Source organism: Cannabis sativa, chromosome 1, assembly GCF_029168945.1.
Source record: "Cannabis sativa cultivar Pink pepper isolate KNU-18-1 chromosome 1, ASM2916894v1, whole genome shotgun sequence".
NCBI classification, from domain to species: Eukaryota; Viridiplantae; Streptophyta; class Magnoliopsida; order Rosales; family Cannabaceae; genus Cannabis; species Cannabis sativa.
In genome coordinates this window covers 27907622-27922877 of record NC_083601.1, presented here as the reverse complement: position 1 = coordinate 27922877, position 15256 = coordinate 27907622, and the positions used below count along the sequence as shown (strand labels likewise).

Below are 15256 nucleotides of genomic sequence, written 5' to 3'. Positions count from 1 at the left end.
ACTACTTTGTCATGAGCACCGTAACTATTGAAAGTTGTGAAATAATAAAATTTATTTATACATATAGCCACACCTACATACATTACAATTGATGTGCTCCATTACTATTTCATTAATGATTAATATATTATTCAATTATTGGACCTATATTGGAACACTCTCAATAATTTTTCTACTATATTTTTTAAAATACATTATTAAGGTAGCGTTTGGTAACACTTTTTTAATCAGTTTTCTGTTTTTAAAAGTAAAAAAGTGAAAATATTTTTAAAAAACATGTTCTATAAAATTGTTTTTACTTTTCAATTTTATAATTAGAAATAAAAATTTTAAAAACAAAAAAAATCACTTTCAATATTTTTTTAAACAGTTTTTTTTTTCTTAATCAATTTTTTAGATTACGACCATACCCGAACCCAAATCCCCTCCCCACGACCCTGGCGCTGAACCCGGCTTTTGACTTGAACCCGAATCAAACTCCGGACCTAGACCCGACTTAAATAAAATTAAAAAATAAAAATAAAAATAAACTTTACAGAACACACTTTTATTTTCTGTTTTTAAAATTTAAAAACAAAAGTGGTTACAGAACGCATTTTTGTTTTTCAAAAATAAATTTTTTAAAAACAAAAATTTGACTTTCATTTTGTGATTAAAAAATTAAAAAACAAAAGTGTTACCAAACGGCACCTAAAATTTTACTTTATATATTTTAATTACCTTAAATTTTTATGTTATATTATACATCAATTTCTCTATTTTTTTTTCTTTATATTATTTAAATATTATATTTTTAATATATTTTATTTATTTTATCTTAATAATTCATATAATATTACACTCGAAAAATTAAAGAAATTAATATTAAAATATATTTAGCTCAATGAATAGTTATCTCTATATTTAGCTAATCACTATTCATTAAGCTAAAAGAATATGTAAAACAATTAAAGTTTACCTCACTTGTTGAAATCTTAATTTTATAATTTTTTCTTTATAATTTAAAAAATAAATTATTTTAGCTTATCTATTAGGAATGCTCTTATAGAAAAATGTTAAAAGTAGCACCTTCTAAAATATTATATCAAGTATAAAATTTTATATAATTTAATATAATAATTTTTATAAAATATTATTAACTAATTATAAAATATTACTATTATAATTTACTGGTGTATAATGGCAATATTATAACTATAATATTCTATTAATTTTTTATAAAGTTTAGAATAATTTACAATTGAAAACAAATACTATTTATTTAATTTATTTTTTATATTTTTAAAAAATCCTCAATAGTTTTTAATTGTATTTTTGGCATAGGAAAACTAGTAGAGAATGCATAATACATAATTATGATATACCTTGGTTTAAAAAAAAAATTATAAAATACATTTTTATATAAAAAAATTATAATGATAATTTATCCTACACCAGAAACAATTTTTTTTAGAGACAAAAATAATACTCACCCTTCTAATATCTCTCTATATTATTGACTTAATAATTTAACTCATCCAAAATTCCAAAACTGGTCAACTCAACAACATACTACGCTACGCGCCCCCATCCCATCCTCTCTCTCTAAACAGTTGGGTCAACCAAACAGCTTTAATTAATTTACTGGGTCCCACCCTTGTCTTTGTACTTTCTCTCTCTTCTTCACCAATCTTTATAAGCCATCTTAATCTTCGAATAGAAAGAAAAAAGAAAGAAAAAACTTCTCTCATTGAATTTACATTATCTTCAAACATATATACATGCAATGCAGTCACCGGTATCAGCTGCCATGGACGAAGAATCAGCTCTGTTTTTCCCATCAGAATCAGATCTCGACTTCAGTTTCACCAGCTTTACCACTGCTACGTCATCCTCAACCACAGCTCGCACCAGCTTGGCTCGCAGCAGCCTCACCCTCAGCTTCAACGATCGCCTTTCCACCACTCAAGAGAGCACAAATACGACGCCGCTTTGTTCCCGTCCCCACCGTGCCAGGGACCCACACTGGTCCGCCATTAAGACCGCTCTCAACCTCTCCTCCGATGGCGCTCTTCACCTCCGCCAACTCAAGCTCCTTCGTCATCTCGGCACAGGAAATCTTGGAAGAGTCTTTCTCTGCCGTCTCAGGGATTCCGATCAAGTTAATAACAGCTGTTACGCACTCAAGGTCGTTGATAAGGATTCTCTGAGTCCCAAGAAACTCTCTCACGTGCAAACCGAGGCTGACATCCTATCCTTGCTCGACCACCCTTTTCTACCTACGCTTTACGCGCACATTGAGGTCTCCCACTACACGTGTCTTCTAATTGACTACTGCTCCGGCGGTGACCTCCACTCGCTCCTGAGAAAACAGCCTGGTAATCGTTTATCGGTTAAAGCGGTTAAGTTCTTCGCAGCCGAAGTCTTGGTGGCTCTAGAGTACTTGCACGCGCTGGGAATCGTGTACCGGGATCTGAAACCGGAGAACATTCTGTTAAGAGACGACGGCCATATCATGCTGTCCGACTTCGATTTGTGCTTCAAGGCTGACGTGGTCCCCACTCTAATCGAAACGCGCACCACCCGACGCGTGGCTTCCACGTCCGGGACTCAGTGCAGTTGCTTCGGCTGGGAAAATCTTAGCAGCAGTAGTAATAGTGATGGGGTAGAATCGGAGGGTGAGGAGACGGTGACGGAGTTTGTTGCTGAGCCAACGGCGGCGTTTTCTAAATCATGCGTTGGGACCCACGAGTACCTCGCTCCAGAATTAGTATCGGGAATGGGACACGGAAACGGAGTGGATTGGTGGGCCTTCGGGGTGTTGTTGTATGAGCTTATGTACGGAACGACACCGTTTAAAGGAGGGAGTAAGGAGAGCACACTGCGCAATATAGCGTCCAGTAGGCAGGTGAGGTTTCCGGATTTTGAGGAAGAAGGAATGAATGAGGCGAGGGAATTGATTCAGAAGCTGTTGGTGAAGGACCCGCGTAGGAGGCTAGGGTGCGCCAGGGGGGCCACGGACATTAAACGACACCCGTTTTTCGATGGGGTAAAGTGGGCTTTGATTAGAAACTACAAACCCCCCGCGGAGGTGAGAGTCTTGGAGAAGAAGACGAAATCGAAGACGCACGTGAGTCACGTGACGAGGGGATCACTGTCACACTCTCATCCCCATAGGAGACGCCGATTCTCTAGGTGGTGGAAGGGACTCGGTTTCAACAAGAAGAAGAAAATCGGTGGTTTGTTATAGCTGTAAATTTATTTATTTATTTATTTTAAAAAAAGGATAATGAAAATAATTTTCAAGAGTTTTCACAGAGGCACATTATTATATTATTATTATTATAATTATGATGATGGACAGTTTAAACTGAAAAAGAAAAAAAAAAGTTGGGCAGAAAAAATATATTAGGAGACGGCATATTTAAGATGTGTTCGTTGTAATTTTGGAGACATTAATTAATTATTGGAGAGTTCTTACATGTGGGTGGAAGTTATAGTTCTAAATAACTATTTATTACTGGTTTCAGAACATCATGTGTTATGCCCTGCCATGAAGAAGGTGTGTAAGTCTGTAATGAAGTTAAGTATCCATTAATACATGACCGAAATTAGATTCAAAGTTAGTAGATTGGACTGGTCAGCGTATTCAGGCATGTCAGTCAGATCGAATTCTAATATTTATTCACATGTAGCACAGTAGCAGCAGTGGGAGGAGAGGAGTGTTTTTTAGCCATGCCCATGCATATAAATATAATAATTATTGGATTAATATTGGAAAAATACTGAATATTTATTCAGTTTTATGTATCCACTAATAAAACTGAATATATATAATTCTCAACTAGGAAAAATACTCAGTACCATATCATTGAGATATAGAGCAATCAGCAGAAAACCATGCGATATAAATTATATTTACTGTACGCCAAATACAATTATACTATAAACTATATTTTTGTATTCTGGGTATTTTCCAAGTATGACAGTTTATCCATTCAAAAAAAAAAAAGAAGAAAATGACAATTTATAATGGTATATAAATGTGTAGCTGGACCCTATATATGTACTGCATGTCATAGGATTTTATCGTTAGTAATAAAATATAATTAAAACTGGTACTTATGACAGGATCATTAGTTATAGTACTATGAAGAGCTAGCTTGCTCTTGCTGCTAATTAAATTAATTAACATTAATAACAAGAATCAAAATTCTACTCATCTCCACATGGCTTTATATAAATATAGTTAATGTACTATAATTGATGAGAACCAGTATATATAAATATATATTTATATGTTTAACAACTTTCAAATATTCTTATAATAGTGTAACATGTATCCTTACTTACACCAGCCACTAACTATACAAAAATAATAAGAATAGTTCTGGTGCACGCCAATAAAGAAAGTAATTAACAGCTACACTAGCGCGAATCGGGCTGTGCATTATTAATCTAACATAATTTCTGATTAATTAATGTATGTATTTATTTATATTTGACAAACTAATGTGATCTAATTCTACCACACTATAATTACTATATAGTAGTTACTAGAGCAACATTATTTTCTAAGCAATGTCAAATATATGTAAACATTTTAAATACGTAATCCTTAAACGCAAATTTCATTCAGAGTTGATTAAATTAACAAAAAAAAAAAAAAAAAAAGAAAGAAAAACCTCAGCAGCATTAGACGACTTTTTAAGTTATATATTATAAAAATATAATAGCACTGACAACTGACAAGTCTTCTGTATTCAATTATATATTCTATACTAAATTATATTTATTTTATGAATGTGTGTTGTATTAATCTAACTGATATTTCTCGTTATAATTGTGTAAGTAATTATTTAATTTCCTGCATGATTTTTGTTTTTTATTCGTAAATTGATAATTATTGTTCTTCTCTTTCTTCCCTTAATAATTAGCTTTCTGTGTTCTAATAGTATATGGAACTGTGGACGTTCACATGTTAATATGAGCAATTATTTTCGTTCATGTCTTTTGCCAGTAACAATATTAAAATAACAATTAACAATATTATAGAAAGAAAAGGAGGGAATCCGAGAATCAAATCTAATTTTTGCTTGTGTTGCCTACAAGCGATTGAGTGAGTGAATTATGTAATAAGCATATTAATTATGCTTGGATTTGAAGCCTTTCCAAATCATGTATTGATAAATTGTATAAATATATATATATATATATTTATATGTAGATGGTTAGTACATAAAAAAGACCAAAGAGAACGTCCTCTTTATTTCCTCCACGGTCAAAATGAGAGGTGAAATCATTAATCACGTGGTCTGAAAGTAGAAGTTATTGAAGATCAACATGTGTCCAACTTCACTAAACCACCGCTTTTGAAGGAATTAATTCACAACTCCATTATTCCTGCATACACAGTAACCAGTAATCAAAGCAAAGCCAGAGTTAGTTCACTTCATTACCTGCAGCAGGGTCCTTGATCATAAAAAATATGTAAAGATTCCAAAAGGTTTAGACCAATGTGCATATAGTAAATTGGGTTCCAAAAGGTTTGTCTTACCTTTTGAAGATGCATCTTCTGCTAAGGGAGCTTCAGATGAGGCAGAAAATGAGTCCTTGCTGACAGTTTTCCTGGCCTCAAACATCATGGCAATGACTTCCTTCATTGTTGGCCTATTCACAGGGGATGAGCTGGTGCAGAAGAGTGCAATCTTGAGAAACAGAGTCATCTCATCAACTGTTGTTTGCTCACTCAGATCCAAGCCTAGTCTCTTGTCAAACAAATCATATGCAGGCACTGCATTTTTTATTGCCCTCCTCACCCAGTTGACTAGGTCCCCACCTTGTTCTAGTGGCTGAACAGGTGACCTTCCGGTCACTAGCTCCAGCAGAACAACCCCAAAGCTGTAGATGTCACATTTCTCTGTCACCTTCATGGTGTATGCATACTCTGAAATTGATCATATAACAAGTAGTTTATTACTTTCTTCTAACATCAACTATAGAACAATACATTTCAATTCTTAAAAATTGACTGATTTTCTCTGTCAAAATATTCATGCTTGACTGATTGTCTATCACAAAGACATGAAAATGCAAATGCAGTGTAAGTCAAACATGTATTCATACTGATAGAGTCTATGACGAATGAGCATGCCAATAGTAAATTTCTATGATATTTGGACACAACATATGGCAATGTAATGATGTATATATTAATGCAACCTATATAATGAATGAACACAAAAAGTATTAATATCCACCTGGAGCAATATAGCCATATGAGCCTGCAACAGCTGACATAGACATAGATTTTGAGTATGGAAAATCAATCAACTTTGCTAATCCGAAGTCTCCAACATGTGCCTGGAGAAACTCATCCAGCAAAATGTTGTTAGATTTTATATCTCGGTGTATGATTTGTGGCTTACAATCACAATGCAGATAGCATAGGCCTTCTGCTGCTCCAAGAGCAATTTTATATCTTGCATTCCAGTCAAGTAAACAAGTTTGCTCATTGCCATGGAGTTGTTCTCCTAAACTTCCATTTGCCATGTACTCGTACAAGAGAAGATTGTTGTCCTGGTGGTAGCAAAAGCCATGGAGCTTGACAATATTTCGGTGCCTGATCTTACCCAAGGTTGATATCTCAGCTCTAAAGCTACTGTCTGCACTTGCTCCTTCTCCCCGGGACTTCAATTTTTTGACAGCAATCACTTCATTGCTCATGACAGCCTTGTACACAGTGCCACAGGCTCCTCTTCCTAAGATTGTACTCTCTGAAAAATTGCTGGTAGCTTCAACAAGATCCTGGTAAGAAAATCCTTCTTTTGGGAAGTAATAGTCGTCGAAAACATCAGGCTTTGGTTGTTCCTCAATGGAAAGAAAAGTAGGATGATTACCGTTTATCGCCCAAAACAATCCCATGATAAGAAAAATGAAAATTAAACCAGCAACAACAGTGATGATGATCACTAACTTGGCTTTTGTTGAACCCTTCTTTGTCCCACTTTGTTTCTGAGTAAGAGATTGTGTTGCAGATGTATCATGATCATTTGAATCCAATCTGGACAGATCCTTGTTCCCAGCAAAGTTTGTTGAATCCATTCTTCGAAATGCAGGGCTGTTTGGCACTGCACCTACCAAGTTATTGTTAGAGAGGTTGCATACCATGAGGCTTGGCAGATCACCAATTGAGGAGGGGATTTCACCATCAAGCTTGTTATCATTCAAGAAGAGAGACTCCAACATCTGCAAGTTACCCAACCTTTCAGGAATTGGACCTGAAAGATTGTTGTGGCTAATATTGAGTGCAATCTGCAATGAAGAAAGTTGGCCAAGCTCCAATGGGATGTTGCCTGAAAACTGATTACCCCCCATTTGCAACTCTGTGAGTCGGCTTAATTGTCCCAAGGTACTTGGTATTTCTCCAGTAAACTTGTTATCAGAAAGTTTCAAAAGTTCCATATTCACTAGCTCACCAATTTCTGCAGGGAGAGAGCTTGTGAACATGTTACTGCTAAGGTCAAGCCTCTGAAGTTTCACACAATTTCCTACCTCATGAGGAATGTGTCCCGAGAGCCGATTAGAGGAAATGTTGAACGCCACAAGATGAACTAGATTTCCAATCTCTGGAGGAATATTGCCAACAAAGTAATTGTTTGCTAAGAGCAGCCTTTCCAACTTCATCAGCTTTCCAACCTCTGGAAGTATTGGCCCTGAGAATCGGTTTCGAAAGAGTTCTAGTGCTGAAAGATTATGAAGTTTATATAGCTCAAGAGGGAGGCTTCCTGTAAGGTGGTTATCTCCTAGCATTAGCTGCATAAGAGACTTGCATGTTTTGAGGCCATAGGGTATATTTCCAGACAATCTGTTTGATCCTAGGCTTAGGAACATCAATGTTTGGTATTTGCAAAGATGTGGAGGAATATTTCCAACTAAATTATTAGCAGACATGTCAAGAATGGTCAGGTTACTGTTAAGTCCTAAGTGAGGAGGAATTTTACCTTCAAGATGATTGTCAAACAGTTGCAAATCCACTAGAAGTGTAAGGTTCTGAAACTCCAGAGGGATTCTACCTGTTAAGTTGTTTATAGACAAATCTATGTTCTGCAGATTCTTCAGCTTCCCAAATTCCTGAGGAATACTTCCCTGTAGACGGTTTTCGAAGAGGTGAAGAAGCCGGAGCTTGGGAAGGTATCCCAATTGCCTGGGGATGAATCCTCTCAGCTGATTCTCAGAAAGATCAATCTCAACAGCATTGGTACAGTTCCCTAACGAATTTGGAATTGTCCCATTCAATTGGTTGGTATAAATGTAGAGTCTTTTTAACTTGGACAATCTTCCAAGTTCTTCAGGAACCGTTCCACTGAAAGAATTTTCATGCAAGGCAAGCAATTCCAGGCTTCTTAAGTTGCCAATCTCTGGAGGAATGGAACCAGAGAAACGATTTTGCCAAAGGATCAAATCAGTAAGATTCTGGAGTTTGTGCAAATTCCCAGGAAGAGCTCCTTCCAGCATGTTCTGTGACAATCCTAAAACCTCTAAGCTTTCACACTCACTGATTTCTGCAGGTAATGGTCCTGACAAGAAGTTCTTACCAGCCCTGATAATCTTAAGCTTCTTCAACTTACTAATGGAAGCTGGAATGCTACCAGTAAGATTATTACTATATATAACAAGCTCTTCAAGCAAAGTTAAGTTACCAATCTCCTCAGGCATTTCCCCATACATGTAGTTTTCACAGAGATAAAGCTTTTTAAGACTTGTAAGTTCAGAGATTGGGGTCAATAGTTCACCATGAAACCTATTAGTACAAAAGTCAAGGATCTGTAGATTATGGCAACTAGCAAGATTCTTAGGAATGGGACCAGAGATGAAGTTTATGGACACATTAAGTTCAATTAAATGGGGAAGGTTACAGATACTTGGTGATAAAGTTCCAGACAGATTAAGAGCACTGAGATACAAAGAAGTTACCTTAGAATCATTGCACTGTACTCCTTTCCAATTGCAGGGAGTTGAAGCAGAGGAGTTCCAACTCTCAAGATTGTAATTTGGGTCTGAAAGGGATTTTTTAAATTCCAAAAGGAAATGACCCTCTTCATTTAAGGAAGCTACCAGGCTAATTATAATGGAGAAAACAATGACAAGAGATTGAAGTAACAATGGTTTTTGATGGCTCCCCTGCATGGCCATTTTCGAGGTAGACAAATCAAGACACAATTTTGGAACGGTTTAAACCTTATGCAGCATTGAAATTAGAGTGGTTTATGAATAAAAGAGCAATTGTAAAAAGGAAAGTATCCCATAGATTGAAAACCCAAATTATGTAACGTAAAAACAAGGAAAAATATGAAGAAAGAAAGATGGAATAGTAATAATAATGCTAAAGAAACTAGAGAATAAGAAAGAGGAACCATTGACAAAACAAGAGTAGGAAAATTTACGAGCACTTAACAAGGCAGTGGACAAGTCTAAACAAGTTATAATTGAAAACCCAACAAGTCACAACCACAGAGTAGTAATCAGTCAACCAGAAAAACACTATAAGAGACACTCTGGCCTAAACGGTGGCATTAACTAAAAGGTTCTCGACATACCCACTTGAGAAAACAGAGCAATAGATACAAATAATAGGGTATAGAAGGCCATACAGCATTGAATAAAAGGTTGAATAGAGATAAGGAAGAGAGATATATAATAAAGACCCTTTTTTTACCTACTTTGACAGAACAAAATCGAGGGGTTGACAGCAAAAAAGAAATACAAGAGAGATTGAAAAATGTGAATGAACGTGAACAAGAGAGATACAGAGAAAAGAAAAAAAAAAAAGAGTCACAATCCTAAGCAGTGAAAGATGATTCAGAAGTCAACGCCACTTTGTACACCCAAAAAGTGATTCTGCAATTTGCTGTCGTTATTGGTGCTCTGATTCTTGCTTCTTTCTTCCTCTTCTTCTTCTTCTTCTTCTTCATGTTTTTTTGTTGTCGTTTTGTTAATCTTCTTCGTCGTCGTCTATGATGTTTTTCTTCTTAACAAACATCATTAGTTATTACTAGGATGAGGTGATGTGTTGCTTTTGGGCTGTCGTGGGATTGAGAGAGACAAGTCAAGGGAATTGCTCAGATCCCATCACTCTATAACATAGCCATTGTTGGTTTAGAGCTCTGTTTGATGTTGGTTTATAGGATTAGTCGTGGAATGTAATGATTTTCTTAGAGAACTTATTGGCTTAGTGGCTCACTAGTGCTTATCTTTCAATACTCCAACTATAGTTATGTCTACTCCACTATTAATTTTCTCAACTACATGCAAGGTACCCACCATCGTATATAGGCTATATAGCTTAGCTATAAATTATAACTTCTTGCCTATTATATATTATTTTAATATATTCATGAGCAAATCAGTGTTTGTGGTTAGCAAAGTTAACATTAAGACTTCGTAAAATTTTGCTTAAATCATACTCTTTAGAGAAAGTTGTAGAAGTCCATGCATAACCTTTAAATAATTATATGGAAAATCATTAGCAAGGTTTGGCCTAGTAGGGAGGGAATTAAGAATTGGGAATAGAAAGAGAACAAGGTTCCAACCTTGAATAACTATCAATATAATATATGGGGAATTGTTTTTATACTATTTTTTAATTTTTTTTTTTTTTAAATTTACAGTTTGGGTTGCTCCGGTGGTTTTTTCAGTAGTTTTTCCAGTGGTTTATATGTGGGCTATTATACGAATTTTGGTTTTAATTTAAGTTGCTCCGTCAGTTGCTATACATGATGCTTATTTTGTTTATTTGTAATGAAATAAAATATAAATTTGTAATAATATTTTTATTTTTCATCCTACTAATGTATAGTTTGTTTATGTACAATTAAAATACTATTGTCCCTTCGAGCTTTTAGAGGAAGGATAGCGATTTTTAAAACAAATTGTGTGACGTTAATAACATTAAATTGCAATCTGCTACTAAGATTTTACAACTGTGTTTGATTTTACTATTAAAGTTTCCTACACTTACTCTAATGATTTTAAGATCTTTATTAGAAATTTTTTACAAGTTTGTTATCTAGATTTTTAAGAGTGTTCTTAATTTGTGTTATTTATGGATTAATTGTACATGCATTATGAATTAAAAAAATAATTTGTTTGGCTAGATATGAAAATTCATATTTTTTATTAAATGTATAGTATTATTTTGATAATTATGGCATGTATAGTATTTATTTAATGAAGAGATGTATAGTATTTTTAACTAACGTGTATATCATTATTATATTTTCAATGAACTTATTTATTGCTTTTAAAAAAAAATTCAAAAGAAAAAGAAAAGAATTCAAAACTCTTTTTATTAATAAGAACTTTCTTTTTCTTCTTTTTTCCTTTTTTTTTTCTTTTTGAACTTTTTTTCTTATTAATAACTTAGGTAAAGAGGAAGATGTGATTATTTAAAATCAATTAAAAGAAAGGGTAATTTTTAGTAATATACCTAAAATGTAACAAAATTAGCAATATAACCTTCGGTCATTAATTGTAGTAAATACCGTTTATGTCCCTACCGAAAACGGAAACTAATATACGTGATTTTAGGAAACCACCATCTTCTCCGGCTGAAGAAACAACCGACATCAACAGCCCAAATTTCCCTGAAAAAATGGAAAAAAAAGATGAGCAATACACTATTAGTAACTCCTATATATACTTTAACCTCACCAGAAAAATAATTGAAGCAATGTACAGAACCTCCATTAGAGCTCTGCAACTCAACAATGGAAGGTCCGATCTTGTGAAAAATCATCAGAAACTCTCGATTCCAGAAATCAAACCAAAAAAAAAGGCAACCGATTGTGAAAACATCCTTGATTTAACACCTACATCTGCAAAAAAAAACACAGCGATCGTGCATGCCAATATCCAAAAAAGCTTCAGATCGATCACCACAATTTTCACAAAAAATTAAGTCGATCGTCACCATAGCGTTTCTCTAATCATCAAATACACGATCGAAGCTGTGCAAACTGAAAATTAGTTGATCAATCGAATCTTCAGAATCGCCACTGGAAAAACTCAACAACATCTTCGTTCCTCATACAAACTTTCCTGCAGAAAAAAGCAACAAAACAGCTCCAACAAACACTCAATTTCTCCAAAGAAGCTAAGAAAACAGAGGTAATTTCTCTATAAAACAGAGGTAATTAAAGGATTATCCTAACATACATTTGTAATTTTTCAACAGAAAAGTTAATATTACATTTATACCTCATTATGCACATTCAACTAGACATGTTCTATTCCTTTTTCTGAAAATCTTTACATTGTTAATCTCAGACAAATGGAATTGATGACATTGGTGCTTTACTACAATGGTAAAATTGTGGATAAATGCATATACACTGATTATGAAGTCACAGGGATACTATTACCAAAAAGTTTCTCATACAATGACCTACAAACCAAAATTTGTAGTGAGTTAGACTTGAACAACAAGACACTAATCAGTATGGAAATCCAAGCTTCAAATACGACCAACTATACCACCAATGAAGATCAAGGATGACAAGTACGCAGATTCTATGAGCAAATAAGGAAAAAAATGATGATGAGGCCGCATACCCATTACTCATTAACTTTTCAAAGGTTGTCTTCGTACCCCAACCAAAGTCTATCGTACCAACAATTATCATGCATTCCCCACTCAACTCAAATAGACAAAGAATGCCGAACCGTATGTACAAGAAACAAGAGTTACCTACAACAGCTCAACTTGCACAAACAATTGCAGAATATATAACAGACCAAGTTGAAAAAGCAACCAACACAAGCTGGGAGAACACATCAAACATAATTACTGATCCAAGGGTTGAAAGCATACAAATTGGACAGCTTTATAAAGACAAAGACACAATGAAACTCGCCATAAGCCTCTATGCCATAAAAATGAATCAACAATACAAGGTAAAAAGGTCATCATCCAAGGACTACAGCATAATATGTGTTGACAGTAACTGCAAATGGTACTTCCTAGCATCAAAACATGGCAAAACCGACATGTTTAAGGTCAGAAAACTCAATGACACTCATACATGCTCCCTAGAAATCATTTATGAAGACCATCCTCAAGCAACAAGTGACATAATTGCTGATTGCATCAAACGAAGGATCATAAACCCCAAAAGAAACTACAAACCAAATGACATTGTTGAAGACATAGCAGAAGATTACAGTATCTCCATCTCCTACCACAAAGCATGGAGAGCAAAAGAAAAAGCTACTTTCGACGTTAAAGGAAGCCCATATGATTCATACAATGAAATCCCTGGCTTCCTATACATGATTCAAAAATGCAACCCAGGTACACAAATAAACTTATAATAAAACAATTAGTAACAAAACAGTACCTGTTTCATAAATTAACTATATCATAATGTGTAATATTTGTAGGAACAATAACAGATCTTGTACAAGATGATGAGGGGAGATTCAAATACTGTTTCTTTGCATTAGCATCTTCTATCAAAGGCTGGAATCACTGCACACCAATAATAGTTGTGGATGCAACTTTTTTGAAGAATGCATATGGAGGTACTCTTATAGTTGCTAATGCACAAGATGCTGACAGACATATATTTCCACTAGCTTTTGCAATAGTCGATTCAGAAAATGATGCGTCATGGCAATACTTCATGGATAAACTCAAACAAACATATGGGAACGGGAAGAGCAATGCATAATTTCAGATAGACATGAAAGTATCGCCAAATCAGTGAAAATGGTATTTCCCAACTTGATGCATGGGGTATGTTGCTTCCATCTATTCCAAAATATAAAATCAAGATTTAGAAAAGGAGGAGATGAGCTGAGAGATGCATTCTATTGTGCAGCAAAAGCATATAATCTTGCTGATTTTGAAGGATTCATGAAAGAAATAGACATCATAGACAACCGAATTCGTCCTTACTTGACAAATGAAGTTGGCCTCAATAAATGGACAAGGGTTTATAGCACAAACAAGCGTTACTCAACAATGACCTCAAATATATCCGAATCCGTGAATTCAGCCTTGAAAGAAGTAAGAGAGTTACCCATTGGCACACTACTAGAATGTCTACGCTGCTTGGTTCAAAGATGGACTTGGACAAACAAAAATAGAGCTCTTGCTACACTCACAACACTAGCAAAAGGACCAGAAAAGGAACTCAAAGACAAATTAGATCGCAGTAAAAAATTGCAGGTAATATATCTTTTCAACAATACTTCATTATAACCTGTGAAAAATACTTAACAGTTACCTTCCTATAACTTTCCAGGTTGAAACATCAAACCATGCCATATATACAGTCAATGAGTTAAAAAGTTCGTACATAGTAGACATTCAAAAAAAGACATGCACATGTCAAAGATTCCAATATGACGAAATGCCATGTTCTCATGCAATGGCAGTAATATCAAAAAGACACTTCAAATGCTACAATTTCTGCTCTTATTTCTACACAAAACAAGCCTTCCTTGCAACATACGAAGAAACTGTGTTTCCAATAGGTGACCGAGACTCATGGGAGTTACCTGATCATATTAGACAAATTGAAGTACTGCCACCAAAGCACAAAAGACCAGCAGGAAGGCCAAGAAAACAACGGTATAAGACCGCAATGGAGAAAGCAACACAGAATCAATGCACACAATGCTTGAAAAGAGGACACAACCGAAGGACTTGCAAGAATGAACCATTGGAACCATCCGCAAAGAGAAAAAGATACTAAATAGACATTGAATTCCTACAACTACTAAATAAACATGAACAATACGTTCCAATTACTATCTGCAACCAAATTTCTTATTTTTTCATGTATGTTCTGTTTGAATAATTCAACATCAAATAAAGATTTCCACATGGAAAATTTGAAGATACAATCATAAATCTCATATAAGAAACAGTTACTAATGTGTACCTTAATTATAATTAATCTCATAAAAATACAGTCACTCTTCCTATGCCATACCCAACTGCTAATTATAACTCCTGTAAAAAAAATAAAAAATAAATAAATAATAGAATCACCTTTTTATAAATAATTCAATAATATCAATCTTTAAAAAAAAAAAACCAACATACATACAACAAAACATTATAAACTTCAACAAAAATATCACACTAAAAATCCAAAATATATATCCAACATAATACTTTGCCAATATCCATTATAAGGCAAAAAATAACAACAGCAAATCGTACTTAGTCTTAGAAATACAAAAAGGTACTAAATATATCCAAAAGAGT

At 34.4% G+C, this 15256-nt stretch overlaps 4 protein-coding genes across 5 annotated transcripts; 3 read left to right on the top strand and 1 right to left on the bottom strand.

The window, feature by feature from the left end:
- Window positions 1–1407: 1407 nt before the first annotated feature.
- LOC115708117 (serine/threonine-protein kinase WAG1) lies at window positions 1408–3461 on the top strand. The gene has a single exon (XM_030636313.2). It carries the CDS (start codon window positions 1766–1768, stop codon window positions 3227–3229), a length of 1464 nt encoding a protein of 487 aa, XP_030492173.2. The 5' UTR covers window positions 1408–1765; the 3' UTR covers window positions 3230–3461.
- Window positions 3462–5028: 1567 nt separating this feature from the next.
- LOC115708137 (leucine-rich repeat receptor-like serine/threonine-protein kinase At1g17230) lies at window positions 5029–10313 on the bottom strand. Of its 2 annotated transcripts, XM_030636336.2 has the most exons (4): window positions 8956–10313; window positions 6240–8782; window positions 5537–5926; window positions 5029–5382 (listed from the first exon to the last, which is right to left on the bottom strand). In XM_030636336.2, exons 1-4 carry the CDS (start codon window positions 9081–9083, stop codon window positions 5366–5368), a joined length of 3078 nt encoding a protein of 1025 aa, XP_030492196.2. In that variant the 5' UTR covers window positions 9084–10313; the 3' UTR covers window positions 5029–5365. The 2 variants fall into 2 exon arrangements, with proteins under 2 accessions (XP_030492196.2, XP_030492194.2); XM_030636334.2 differs by having other exon boundaries at window positions 6240–10313.
- A 2380-nt stretch (window positions 10314–12693) lies between these two features.
- Window positions 12694–13709, top strand: LOC133033610 (uncharacterized). The gene is made up of 2 exons (XM_061108564.1): window positions 12694–13330; window positions 13420–13709. The coding sequence occupies exons 1-2, from the start codon at window positions 12694–12696 to the stop codon at window positions 13707–13709; spliced, it is 927 nt and encodes a 308-aa protein (XP_060964547.1).
- On the top strand, window positions 12862–15132 carry LOC133036233 (uncharacterized). Its single transcript, XM_061112753.1, has 2 exons — window positions 12862–14209; window positions 14286–15132. The coding sequence occupies exons 1-2, from the start codon at window positions 13748–13750 to the stop codon at window positions 14736–14738; spliced, it is 915 nt and encodes a 304-aa protein (XP_060968736.1). The 5' UTR covers window positions 12862–13747; the 3' UTR covers window positions 14739–15132.
- The last annotated feature ends 124 nt before the right edge of the window (window positions 15133–15256 follow it).

Coding starts and splice junctions, on each gene's coding strand:
- LOC115708117 (XM_030636313.2), top strand. CDS start 1,766: ATGCAGTCACCGGTATCAGCTGCCATGGACGAAGAATCAGCTCTGTTT.
- LOC115708137 (XM_030636334.2), bottom strand. CDS start 9,174: ATGGCCATGCAGGGGAGCCATCAAAAACCATTGTTACTTCAATCTCTT. Junction 5,927..6,239: donor ATATGGCTATATTGCTCCAG/GTGGATATTAAT, acceptor GATCAATTTCAG/AGTATGCATACACCATGAAG.
- LOC133033610 (XM_061108564.1), top strand. CDS start 12,694: ATGCCGAACCGTATGTACAAGAAACAAGAGTTACCTACAACAGCTCAA. Junction 13,331..13,419: donor GATTCAAAAATGCAACCCAG/GTACACAAATAA, acceptor TAATATTTGTAG/GAACAATAACAGATCTTGTA.
- LOC133036233 (XM_061112753.1), top strand. CDS start 13,748: ATGGTATTTCCCAACTTGATGCATGGGGTATGTTGCTTCCATCTATTC. Junction 14,210..14,285: donor ATCGCAGTAAAAAATTGCAG/GTAATATATCTT, acceptor ATAACTTTCCAG/GTTGAAACATCAAACCATGC.